The 13,657-nt window shown below is 39.8% G+C and overlaps 1 protein-coding gene across 1 annotated transcript in view; it reads right to left on the bottom strand.

Moving 5' to 3' along the window:
* Positions 1-469: 469 nt before the first annotated feature.
* Positions 470-13,657, bottom strand: part of clvs2 (clavesin 2) — a 33,848-nt gene continuing 20,660 nt past the window's right edge. The window contains exons 3-5 of the mRNA XM_078273938.1: positions 3,151-3,261; positions 1,818-2,050; positions 470-563 (exon numbers count right to left, since the gene is read on the bottom strand). Coding sequence (XP_078130064.1) covers positions 470-563; positions 1,818-2,050; positions 3,151-3,261 — 438 coding nt within the window. The remainder of the gene's footprint in view (positions 564-1,817; positions 2,051-3,150; positions 3,262-13,657) is intronic.

Here is a 13,657-nt window from a genome sequence, read left to right as displayed (position 1 = left end):
GTTTTTCAAATCGCCCTTCACCCATATATTATACAACTGTAGGAAACACTGTTTTCACACATACTGGATGTGGCAACTCTTTTTGTATCTGTGTTTTGTTCTCCTTTCTTTGCTCCACACCGACGGGGCTAGATTGTTCAAAAGACGTTAACTTACAGTTTTTTGGGAATTGGCACTTGACAAATACCTAAATAACCACCATCAGTAGCTCTTAGGATGGCCTCCCGTGTCAAGAAAACGTCCGTTTTGTCTCTGGCTCGTCCGTCTGCTTTCTATCAGCTCGTTGAGATTTTTCCTTGAGTTCAAGAGAAACAAGAATCCAAAATGCAGCAGCAGCAGCAGCGTTTTTTTGGAGAAAGGTGTTTTCAGAGCGCACGTGTTGCTTACTGTAGGTGCGCAGGTAAGTCAGTGTGTTTTTGTGTGTGAATGCCTTTTGATTATGCTTTTGAGCTGTTATTGGATGTGTGGTTTAGTCCAGCGAGAGCAGCGGCTGCATGTTGTCCTCTTCACTCTTGACTTTGTCTGGCCGTTTCAGGACGCCTGGTTCCACCACAGACTGAGACCTGCATGGAAACACGACACAGCATCATCAGAACAAATTACCTGTTTAATTTGCTACTTTGTCTATTTGCACGTGCCACTTTCAGTTACGCACGTGATGCAGAATGTAGCCTCGCATTGCCAGACCTTCCTCCACATCGCCGCGGAGGAAGGTCTGGAAGAAAAACATGCTCTGGTTTATTGGAATTTCTTTAAACCAATCACAATCGTCGTGGGCGGCGCTAAGCCTAAATTGTTTTAGTCGTGCAACAGAAAACTCAGATTGGACGGATAGTCTAGCTAGCTGTCTGGATTTACCCTGCAGAGATCTGAGGAGCAGTTAACCATTTGGACTATGCAGAATGTGACTTGTTCCATTTGTTTTGTAAAGCTAAAAAAAACCTGCATCCTCACGCAGAATTTGGCGCTCTTATTTCGTTACCTTACATCTTATTTCGTTACCTTACATACAAAGCAAAGTAACTTGTAACTAATGCTGTCATATAAAGGTTGTGGAGTCAAAAGTATAAAGTTGCATACAATACATTTGTACTGAAGTACAGTACTATTTTGCCATTTTTTTCTTTCAAATAAAGATATGAATACATGAATATACAGTCTAGTCAAATGGTCTTCATTTCCAGTGAAGCCAAAGACAAGATAACATCTACACATTAGCACTGTCATTATCTAACTTGTTTACACTAATTATGCAAAGATAACACAATTAGTTTGACAATATTTAGATGCTCTGTGGATACATACTGTAGGTAATAAAATGTAAGAAGATTACTTTTTTTGGAGGGGGGCATTTTTAAGCCTTTATTTGACAGGACAAGATGGGAGAGAGAAAGAGAGAGAGAGAGAGAGAGAGAGAGAGAGAGAGGGGTAATGACATGCAGCAAAGGGCCATAATTTGGAATCGAACCGGCGGCCGCTGCGGCTAGGACCGAGCCTTTGTACATGGGGCGCATGCTCAACCGAGGGGGCTGGCTAGGCGCCCCAGGGGTATTATTTTTTCATTTGTATCTAAATATACTGTAAAGTATTGCAAAACAAGCAAGAAATTACGGTTTGGTTTATCTTTGGTTTACTTTTTTCATGGATTACATGTTTTTTCTGGTTCAGAGTTTAGAAAGACAGGTAACTGAGAACGTTTCTGGTTCAAATCCCTGCAGCAGCTGAGAATATTTTGTGAAAAAAGTGAACCCATTTCCTTTCATAAAAAAACTAAAAGAAAAGCAGTACAGCAGTAACGAGTACAGGGATGCGCTGACCTCTTCATGGTTTTCGGGGACAGGTTTTTCTCCAGGTCTCTCTCCAGGTCTTGTACTGACAGGGTGTAGGACTCCGGACAGTAGTCGCTCTCCTCGTCGTAGGCGTGGTCCAGCAGCGTCCGCGCCCACGTGCCCATATCGTACGGCGGCATCATCCCGCCCAGCTCCGAAGGCAAGATCTCAGGATGGATCAGCTGGTGGAGGCTGTTTAGGTTGTTGCCGTGCATGAAGATCTGCAAAGGGAAAGGTCACAGACAGTAAGAAAGTTTAACTGTAAATGGACTGTATTTATATAGTCTTAACGACTACTTAAAGCACTTTAACATAGTACAGGATCCATTCACCATTCATACATGCTGGCCAAGGCTGCCATACAAGGTGCACAGTATCGGGAGAAATTTGGGGTTCGGGGTCTTGCCCATGGACACTTCAACATGGGACTGCAGGGCCAGGGTTCGAACCACCAACCTTCCAATTGGTAGGCGATCGCTCTACCACCTGAGTCACAGCCGCTTAGCTTGACTGAAAAGCTTATGTGGATCCATCTTTACGTTTAAAAAGCTTTTGTGCAGACAAAACAAAGTGGCAAAAATCTTGATTTCAAGGTGCCGTAGGTAGGATTGTGAAGATCCAGGACTTTGGACAAAAATTTGAACATCGACGACTTCTCAGCCCCCCCCTTTCCGCTTAAGCCCAAAACAGTCTCCTAAGCCCCTCCCCACAAAAGGGCGAATGAATTTGTGTGCATAACGCTTAGCTGCAGGTAGCTCTGTTTATGTTTAACTATATGAGTCCATATGTTGCTAAATGGGTGATTACATTTGCATTGTCAAAAAAAACAAATAATAATACATCCTCATTTTTGTCACTTTTGTCCCTTCAAAACCAGATACACATTTATTTTTCTCTAAAATTTAAACACCAATATAGGATTTTTTTCTCTGATTCTTTAACAGTTGAAAGCCTGATTAAACCTGCATTAATATATATATATATATATATATATTTTATTTATTTTTTTCCAAACAGTTGCTTAATTTCCACGTCCAACAGTTATGGAGCAACTTAATCATTCATTAGGCGTCTTTGTGTTTTGTGTTCCCACCTGATAAAAATAAATCCAATAGTCTCTCTCTTTTAGCTCTGTTTTTGGTCTCTACCAATTCCTGATGGAAATAGTTCACCAGCTAGTCTCTAATGGGGTCTGTCTGCTGTTTGCTGCTGAGCAGGAAGCGTATGGTGGCTTTTTGTAGTCATCAATTAGTCATGTAATCCATTGTTAATATAAAAATATTTATTATAAGTGCTTTAATGGAACATCCTCTGGCCTCACCCTCTTCCTGGTCTTGTCTTTGAGGAAGGGTCGTATCACGGTGTACAGAGCGTGGATGTACCAGGGCTGGTTCACAAAGTGGATCCCTCCAAATCTGGCAGGAAAACTGTCCTGTTGGAAGAAGAAACAAAGCAATATGTATAAAACACAGGCAAACGAGGATCATCCCATCCAGGTGATCCAAGTGCATTTTTATTTGTGGAGATAGAATTGATTTTATTTAACCTTTATTCATACAGGTAATATCATTGTGACACAGAGTCTCATTCTCAAGAGAGCCCTGGAAATAGAATAATGATGGGTTAATACCTTTTTTCATCTATAATGGTTACGTTTCGAAGGGAAATGTATTTTCTGCAGGATTACGTTTGTTTCAACAGGACACTCGTACCAGAGACGGCTTTATAGAATACACAGCACACATATAGAATATACAAATAATGAAATAATAAATAGGATAGAATACAAGAACAAATATTCAAAAAATGAAGATAATACAAAGTAGAGAATGTAGAAACGTACATACAAGTTGGGAATAAAAATGTACAACTAGTTAAATTGTATTCATAAAGATGTAAGAAAAACCTGTTTGTGCAAGTTGCACCTTGTTAGTTGGACCAGACCACCACAATGGCTACGTCAGTGCCACGGGTAATTTGATTTTTATTGATTTATTTATTTGACAGGGACAATGCACAGTTCCTTAGCAGTACCAGAGTTTTCATCTGTAGTCCCTGGGCAGGAAACAGAGAGTAACATTTCTGTCAAAAGGAAAACCTAACACAGAAGTAAAGGACAAGAATCAAATTTCACAGTATTAAAACTGGCCCACAAAAACAACAATACAAAGCACAACACAAAAACAATCACTTTGGATTTAAAAATATGATTAATTATAATACAGAATAAATTCATTGTCATACTTTTTGTACTAGTTATACAAACTAGCCAATCATTTTATAAGATGGGCTACTAATACCTAGTATTTTCTCTTTAGAAAGACCGGATACTACAGGTAAGAGTGCTTTATCTTGGGTGTAAAAAAAAAAAAAGACTTGATTTGGGACTTGACTAGTCTATATCCACACCCGGGACTGCTCCGGTGCCGCAGGAAATTCTGCATGTCTTTTCGCCGAAGTCAGTTTTCTTCCGCTTTCTTTGTGTTGGCATTTTAAACTCTGATGGATTTGTGAGGACTATGGTTAACTGCTCCTCAGATCTCTGCAGGGTAAATCCAGACAGCTAGCTAGACTATCTGTCCAATCTGAGTTTTCTGTTGCACGACTAAAACAACTTTTGAACGTACACATGTTCCACCAAAACAAGTTCCTTCCTGAGGCTATTTTGCAGCGGCACCGTGCGGAGCTTAGCGGCGCCCATGGCGATTGTAATTGGTTTAAAGAAATGCCAATAAACCAGAGCACAATTTTCTCCCATCCCAGAATGCTATGTGGACTAGCCAGACCCTCCTCCGCAGCGCTGTGGAGGAAGGTCTGGCAAAGCGAGACTAGGACTTGGCTTGCCTTAACTAAGGACTCAAGACTTGCTTGAGACTCGGACCAAATGACTTGAGACTTAGTTGGGACTTGAGCTAAGATGACTTAGTCCCAACACTGGTAATAGCTGAATAATGTATGTAAACCAGCCAATGTAGGAACAGTGGTTACATAACCTTCAAAATGAGGTGCGCTCCGGTACTTAAACGAATAGCACTACCCGCCCCCCCCGGTGAAAGTTTGTCTGACGGCCTTATCCCTAGATGGACTTTCATTAAAAAGTTGTTTGTGATTCATCAAAGACAAACGTAATCCGGGAAAAAAAATGTTTTCCCTTGACACGTAATTAAGAAAGTGCAGTTTAGTTGTCTGGGAATGTAATTTTAAGGAGACAAGGCTGTATTTAACAGACAACATGAGGAAACATTGTTGGAAGCTCCAAGTCCGTAAATTCATTATGCTATCTGTTGTATTTAATGCTATTTTCTAACCAGAGGATAACGAGTCTTAATGACCTCTGCAATCATTATGTCTCATGATAACTAAGATTCATAATCTCTCTGTGTTTTATCACAACAAAGAGCCAGTCTCAATCAAGAGGATTTATTCTCTCTTATTTATTAGTCTTTTTTTGAGTTCCAGCAAATGGAAAATTACCTCTGTGAGTTTCCTGTCCCTTTTCATTAGATTAGTTTTTGTAAATGGGCTTTAATCTCATATTCAATAGGAAATGGTCCGGTCTATTTTGGAGTCGCCACAGCTACAACGCCGGAGGGAAATAAGTCCTTGTTCATACAGGTTAGTGTGTGCAGTCCGGGCCTGACACAGCGTTTCCTCGAATGCTGGACGCAATTATGATAATTGCACTCCACTGTAAGTGTGTGTGTGTGTGTGTGTGTGTGTGTGTGTGTGTGTGTGTGTGTGTGTGTGTGTGTGTGTGTGTGTGTGTGTGTGTGTGTGTGTGTGTGTGTGTGTGTGTGTGTGTGTGAGTGTGAGTGTGAGAGAGAGAGAGAGAGAGAGAGAGAGAGAGAGAGAGAGAGAGAGAGAGAGAGAGTGTGTGTGTGTGTGTGTGTGTGTGTGTGTTGGCTGTGGTTCAGCAGTACGGGGAAATTATATTATGACATAACAAAGCCAACTGATGAAAAAAGCTCAGACATAAATATAAAAACTGTGAGCAGTGTGGGGGAGAGACAGAGACAGTGAAAGTCTGTGAGGTCGAGCCAGGTTTTTAAATTAATGTTTGACCGATATAATGATATGATATGATATGATACGATCCAATCCGATATCATCAAAGGCCCAAGTTGCCGTTAGAGGTTTTTGCTCCGCCAGCAGTATGTCAACTACCAGACTGTACAACGGTTCGGTCTAAATCAATATACTGTATCTGGACACCCACGACCATATTAACATAAAATGTAATGTGAAGATTTAACAGCTCAAGAGGGTTTTGGTAACCCCACTGAACCAGCATGGAGCCAATTTTACCTTCGAGCAACACCTTGGACTATGGTTTCTTGTAATGCTGTGATATTTGCCCAGTGCATAAATCCTTCTGGATCTTTCTTCCCGCGCCACAAATCAGGCCAATGTTTCCACATGTACAAGAAATATCCCATTGTCTACACAGGATGTATTTCAGCCACGTTTTCCCGTGCCATGCACGTCTTTAATCATTCTGTCTACACCTGTCAGATGTATGATGGCCTCCATTACATGCATGTAACTAAAGCCCAAAGCGTATTTTTGCTCTTCAAGTCTTCTTTCTTCGAACTTAAGCGTGTATCTACACTACACGACTGTGTATTGTGCAGCGACCGATGTCAAAAAATGCTGCTGAGTGCACGGCTGCACTCTGGCTGAATACGTCCAGTGCATGTGGACGAAACAAGAACAGACCCTTTCTACTTTGGAGATAAAGTGAGTTGTCTTTAGGACAAAAAAGTACAACTTTGTGCACCAAATAAAAAAATCTGCCTGATTTGCCGTGAAATGTTTAGTTGCTTCCACGATTTATGTCCCACTTGTGCATAAGTTGTACACAAAAGTATTATTATTAATTTCCCCATGTTTTCAAAAACAGGAAATGGACGCATGCAAGCTAGTTCAGGCAGTCAACTCGAGCTGCACTGATGTACACACACGTGACATACCTCACTCTCCATATAATTTACCAAACACACCCCCTTAATTTGGCGGCCTATTTAACCCTTGAGTTGTCTTCCTGTCGCCAATGCAACTTTTAGTTTTTCTATGCTTTTCCTGACTCTTTTGTCACTTTTCCTGACGTTTTTGTTGAGTTTTTAAAAATATTTAAAAATATTGTTCCCTCAGGACTAGGACTGCCTAAGCAAGGGTTTCTTATAGACTCCACTCCTAAAAGCAAGAAATGGTTACGGTTATCAATTTTCAACATAAATGCATACAGATACCCTTTTTAACACAATGAAACAATAATTGTTTATAAAACCCAATAATCCAGTTATAAATACTGAATATGGGTGCAAAATATTTCCAACGTGTCAGTGCTGGTAATACAGAGAGATATTGTGGTTAGTGTGTGGTCAGACAACCCTTCCCCCCACCCCTCCCAGCTGTCAGATCTGACTCTGAACCTCTGGCCTGCCCTCTGCTCTGACACACATTTTCACTTTGATGAAGCGACCTGCTGCATTATGCATTAACACTGTAAATAGAAAATGGACTGCAGGGCCTCTGCTGCACTGGAGGGAGTGAAGGAGGAGGAAGAAACAGGAGCTAAAGGATTGATCTGCTCCCACCCAAGTGAAGACGATACTGTTATAAATGGTATACAGCATAGGCGTTGTTCCTTTTCAATGTTTTTGTCGCTTTTTTCAACGTTTTTGTTGCTTTTTTTCTAGGTTTTTTGGCTTTTTGTCGCTTTTTTGAGTTTTTTTAACGTTTTTATTGCCTTAAAAAAAAAAAATCCAAGTCTTTGGCACTTTTTTCAAAGGTTTTGTCACTTTTTCCAACATTTGTCGCATTTGGACGTTTTTTGTCTCTTTTTTCCAAGTTTTCATTTTTTTTACAATACATGCATACATGTCCTGGGACCTCCCTACATAGTTGGAGATCTCAAGACAGCTCTCAGGCTGTTTTAAGGTACTATGCAGGCAGTGGTTGAAGAAGTATTCAGATACTTTACCTTTACTAGTAAAAGTACTATAATTGCCATTGTTTATCACACCCCCAACCGACACCGTCAGACACCGCCCACCGAGAGCCTGGGTCTCTCCCAGGTTTCTCCCTAAAAGGAGTTTTCCTCGCCACTGTCGCACTAAATGCTTGCTCTTGGGGGAATTACTAGAATTGTTGGGTCTTTGTAAATTATAGAGTGTGGTCTAGACCTACTCTATCTGTAAAGTGTCTCGAGATAACTATTGTTATGATTTGATACTATAAATAAAATTGAATTGAATTAATACTACACTGTAAAAATACTACAAGTTACAAGTAAAAGTCCTGCATTGAAACTGTTACTTAAGTAAAAGTATGTACGTATCATCAGGAAAATGTACTTAAAGTAAAAGTACGCAATGCAGAAAAATCCTCACATTTTAGAATGTGGAAACGATCCAAACAGTTCTGTCAATCAACTAAGTGTTTCATCGTCTGATCATTTCAGGTGGACTTGTCATTACAAAAAGTTGTAAACTACATGTGTTTTGTGTGCAAAAATCTAAATTTGTAAGGTAACTAGTAATTAAGGCTGTCAGATTAATGTAGTGGAGTAAAAAGTATAATATTTCTCTCTGAAATGTAGCGGAGTAGAAGTAGAAAGTGGCATGAAAAGAAAAGACTCAAGTAAAGTACAAGTAGCCTCAAATTTTGCACTTAAGGAAAGTACTTGAGTAAATGTACTTAGTTACATTCCACCACTGTATGCAGGTTATTTCTTGGATGAAACATTCTATATTATTCCTTTAGAAATAAGATTTCACATATTGTCTTGTGTTATTTGTCTGTAACTCTCTAAACTGTTATTGTAGCCTATCTCAAGCCACCACGCTGAAACTGCAGGAGCATCAGTCAAAAAGATGATTTCTGTGAACGAGAAAGCTTTTGAAAATCATTAAAAACGTGCTAAACTTTTCTTTGCATTGCATTACAGGTGAAAAACCGACGGCATATGCTGTTAATTTGACATAAACTGGCAAGAAACCTCAAAGGAATCATGTTGCGAGAAATGGAGTCCTTTTACCAAAGAATGGTTTTGATGCCTGCAGTTGCAGTTCTGACAGTAGACAGCTCAAATATTCAGTAAATATAATCCGTCAATTCCAGAAACCAGCCTCTCAAAACAGGATTTTCTTTGATCTTTTGTCTACTGGAGGCAAAAGTCGATCCTAAACAAATGAGCGACTGTGGGGATTTATTTTGGGCCTCTCTCGCTGCAGGTCACGACAGAGCGGCTTCAGTTACAGCGAAAGGTTGAAGACAACTGAAGGGGACAGAAGACCAGTCTGTCAACACCCACAGGACGACGTGCGGAACTGAGGAGTCATCTTTAATAGGGATATACCGATTATCGGCCCTGGGCGATTATCAGCGGTTTTTTTGCAGTTTGCAGATTATCTGTATCCGTGTTTTATTTTGTCCGATAACCGATACAGTTAATTATTTAAAAAGTGGTCTATACTTTGGCTCGGCTACAGCTCTGTGTCTCTCCCTCTGCTTCGGTTTCACTCACCACTGAGTGTGACTTGATGTCCCGCCCACAACACTATCTGACTCTGTTTTACTGGGGATTATGTTGAAAGTTTCTAATTGATTAAATCATTGCTTAAAGCATTTAAACAAAGTTTTGTGTTGGAGTTTGTAACATTCCATAATGTTAATTTTGACTTAAAGACATCGGTTCAAAATATCGGTTGTCAGTTTATTAACTACTAATGATCGGTATCGGCCTTTAAAAACCAGTATCGGTCGATTCCTGCTCTTTAAAAACACAATCAGTTTATATTTCAGATTTTCTCAAAATCTCCCACGAACCCTGCTGGTTCACCTCTCACCTCCCGCTCCTGGCTGCACTGCAGAGGATAAACACGTTAGAAATAGATATCCCTCTAAAATCGGACCTGAAGCAAAAGAATGTGAAGATGCAGCAAATCTTGTTGGTGATGGTCTTATTTTCTTCTAAGGTAATTACACTAATGACTCAGAATTAATCTTTTTACTGTTTCAATAGGAGGAGACTGAAGATAAGGAGTCAGCTACATTTGTTTGGGTACCAATAGTTTCACTTCTAATCTGTTTCTTAGTGGTGAAAATGATGGAAATGTTAAGACTCAAAGACGAGAATGTTTGGGAGTCTGGCACCTTGATTTCCAGGTGTTTTTCTGCCTCCAAACACTGACGAGACAGCAGACATGGTTAATAAACCTTACTACAGGATTTAAAAATGGTACAAAACATATGATATTGCATAGGTTACAATCATGTTGTTCTACAGGCTGTGATTTATAACACACATAAAGATATACATCCAGTTAAAAAAACTGCACGTTCTCATGTATTATCATGATTTGGAGCTCATATTTAGTGAGCGTTTTGAATATTTATGCACATCTGGAAAGTTTATTGAGCAGATGTAACTCTGTGGGAGCTTATGCTCTGTTCACATCATGTAGAAGTAATCAGCTTAATTTAGCAGTTTACGATTTCGTAAATATCATTCACGTTAACAGCCAGTGACAACCGTTTTTTTCTGAAAGCTCCGATTTGGCCTCAATAAAGCTCAATAATGCCTCACATCAGCTTTAGTTTCTCTTCAGTATTTCTTTGGCACAACTTTTTAATTTAAAAGCAAACACTGTAGTTTAACCATTTTAGTGTGGTTTTGTGTTGATTACTTAAAGGGATACCTTGCACATTTAAATTCAGCTCTGTGTCATGGCGGTGTGGGCAGTGTGTGCAGACAAACGCTGTTTGGCTTCCCTCCATGTCGGCATGGAGCTTCCAACTGAGCAGAGCTGCGGAGGTCTGCTGGGATCCACCAGCTGACGGTAAATGAGTCACAGAGGTCCTCTGAGACCATCGGACGGATCTCGGCAGACCTCGGCGGCTCCGATCTTCATGCACTGGCGCCATAGAGGGAAGCCAACCACTGTTCATCTGAACACACTGCCGGCACAAAGATGACACAGAGCTGGATTTATATCGGCAAATATATATATATATTTAAATGAAATGTGGTGTGTAATCAGCATTTTTTATTTTCTGCTAGCAGGAGCAACTTCTGAGCTCTTCTTCTTACAATAAAACATTGGATTCTGTGAACTGCTGTGATCAGCATCTTCTTGCAGCATGAAACAGCAACTTGTGAATGCATTAAGATATGGGTATAAATATGTGTAAAATATGTGTTTCAAAGCAATACAACATTTTTAATTTTTCAGTGAAAATCACAAATCGCTCAATTATTTATAATTTCATTCCAACATGACAAACGCACACAACCGTAGCTCAATAACTATTCATTCATTGTGTAAATGAAGCTTGTTAGTAGTTACACTGAGGCCGCCATCTTGAGCTGTCTGATGTGTGAAAGCTTTTAAATCACGACAATCTTTCCATACCTTCTGTCCCACGTGACTTGAACACATATGTAGCTGGTGTGTTATAAAACCTCACAGATCCAGAGGGGACAGAAACAACAATGCACATTAAACACCGTGGTTCTGTTCAAAGACACACACAGACACTCAGCGGTAACGACATGTGACGCGTCGGAATCCACTCGTCAGATGAAAGTCAGCCGATCGTCAACAGACACAGCTGCTTCTTTGAATCTGAATACTCGGGCACTGATTCCACCTTAAGGATACTCGATGTGTCCTTTAACAGATAACCACACACACTACAAGCTTTGCTCCGAGCAGTTTGGTCATTTTGATTCCAGTAGTAAGTGTTGGTCTAAATCAGGATCAGTACGGGCTGCAGAGGACAAAATAAAACATGTTTTGCAACTAAAGTTGTCTAACTGTATAAGTATAATTTCGACAAGAATTTAAGATAAAGTTTAAACAAAACAAAAAAGGTCCGTCTGTTGATATTACAATGGGTCAAATACGAGTTTATCATTATGCTGCATCTTACAGAAGTCACTTTGTTTCAATGCTTTTCAAACCAAATTTACAAAAACGAATATCTGCCGATGCATCATGCATGCAAGTCCTGACTTTGAAATGTTACTTAAGTAAAAGTACAGAAACATTATTAGCAAAAAGTACCAAATTATCAAAAGTACAGGACTCATTATGCAGAATGGCTCTGTTCAAAGTGTTATTTTATATGCTGTTTCCTGTTGCTCTGGTCTAAAATCACCTGGCCAAAGGACTACAGTTGAAAATTAGCCGGCTGGCTAACACTGGCACATTTACAGAAATGTTAATTAATGTGTATTGTCCTATATACAATAAAAAATAAGAATAAGAATTCTATTATTCAGTTTTTATCACTTATGAATATACGCAGAGCATTTTAACGTTGTAGTTTGTCACAGGGAGCCAATGTTAGATACTTTGGAAACTACTGGGTAGATAATGTAGTATTGCATCATATCTAAGCATATATGGTTTTTTTTTATGTAAAAAGTAACTAAGTGTCAAATAAATGAAATGGAGTAAAAAGTACAATATTCAAAATGTAATGGTGTAGAAGTATAAAGTAACATAAAATTAAAATATGCAAGTACAAATATGTCAAAATTGTACTTAAGTAAAGTACTTGAGTAAATGTGCTTAGTTACTTTCCACCACTGCAGACCATGTAAATTAATTGAATCAGGCAGATTCCAGCGATAGCTGCTTATTAGAGAAGTGAGTCAGCATCTGATGTACCTGCCAGAAAAAACAACAACCCAGCTCTGATTCCCACTCATAACATAACGGTGCCAAAGAAACAACCATCGTAATGATTCATATATCCGAAATAAAACAGAATAAAACCAAACACATTTTCTCCCAGCAAAAAGAAGAACTCCATCAGACGCTGAAATCCATCTCAGGTAAAACTGAGGAGGGACCATGAAGAAGAAGAAGACCTATGTCAGGACCCATTTTTAAAAAGTTTCTATATCAGAAATTTGGCTTTCTTTCTACCAAATTGTCAAGGTAAATAACGTGGATGGTTCCATAGAGCGGTAAGCACAAGAAAATGCTGTATATGATCAGTTCACTACTTTCATTGAATTTTAGTGTTTTATTCAATTTTATAGCATTTGAAGAAAGAAAAATGACAAAAGAACGTTGAAAAAAGTGACAAAAATGTTCTAATTTAAAATTTTGATCCAGAAAAACAGAAAATTGCCCGGTCGACGACGGGAAGACAACACAAGGGTTACACCAATCACAATCCTCTTGGGCGGCTCTAAGCGCCGGCCAAAATGACGGCGTCTCTGCAAAATAGCCTCGGGAAGGAACTTGTTTTGGTGGAACATGTGTACGTTCAAAGGTTGTTTTAGTCGTGCAACAGAAAACTCAGATTGGACAGATAGTCTAGCTAGCTGTCTGGATTTACCCTGCAGAGATCTGAGGAGCAGTTAACCATAGTTGTCATATTTCCCGGAATTTCTGGCGGCACCTGAACAATCCCTGAAGTGGAACGTCGTGGATATAGACTAGAACAACGTGCATGTGACAACAAGAGGAAGATGGAGTGAGGCTGGTCTGCAGTGGGTAAAAATGTTTCTAAAGGCTGAACCTGCTGAAGCTGTAACATCAGGTTGTACAACAGAGCTCCAACCTGTGAGTTACCGGCTGCTCATTTATTATTTAGTGGATCAAATGGGAGCTGTGACAGCCAGAGGCGTGGGTAGATATTTTCGGCAGGGGGTGCTGGGTTGCTGGGGGGGTGGGGGGGGTGTCCACGTAGAGTCTAAAGATACCATGTTACAAAGGCTCTGTATTCTGCAGACCACTCTACCTCTGTCCCCTCCCCTCCATGAAGTACAGCTGAGCTGACGGTGCATACAAACTACATCTTAACAT

Source organism: Sander vitreus, chromosome 18 (genome assembly GCF_031162955.1).
Source record: "Sander vitreus isolate 19-12246 chromosome 18, sanVit1, whole genome shotgun sequence".
Taxonomy (NCBI): domain Eukaryota; kingdom Metazoa; phylum Chordata; class Actinopteri; order Perciformes; family Percidae; genus Sander; species Sander vitreus.
Note: the sequence above shows the minus strand (reverse complement) of the source record. Positions and strands in the feature narration are given on the sequence as shown.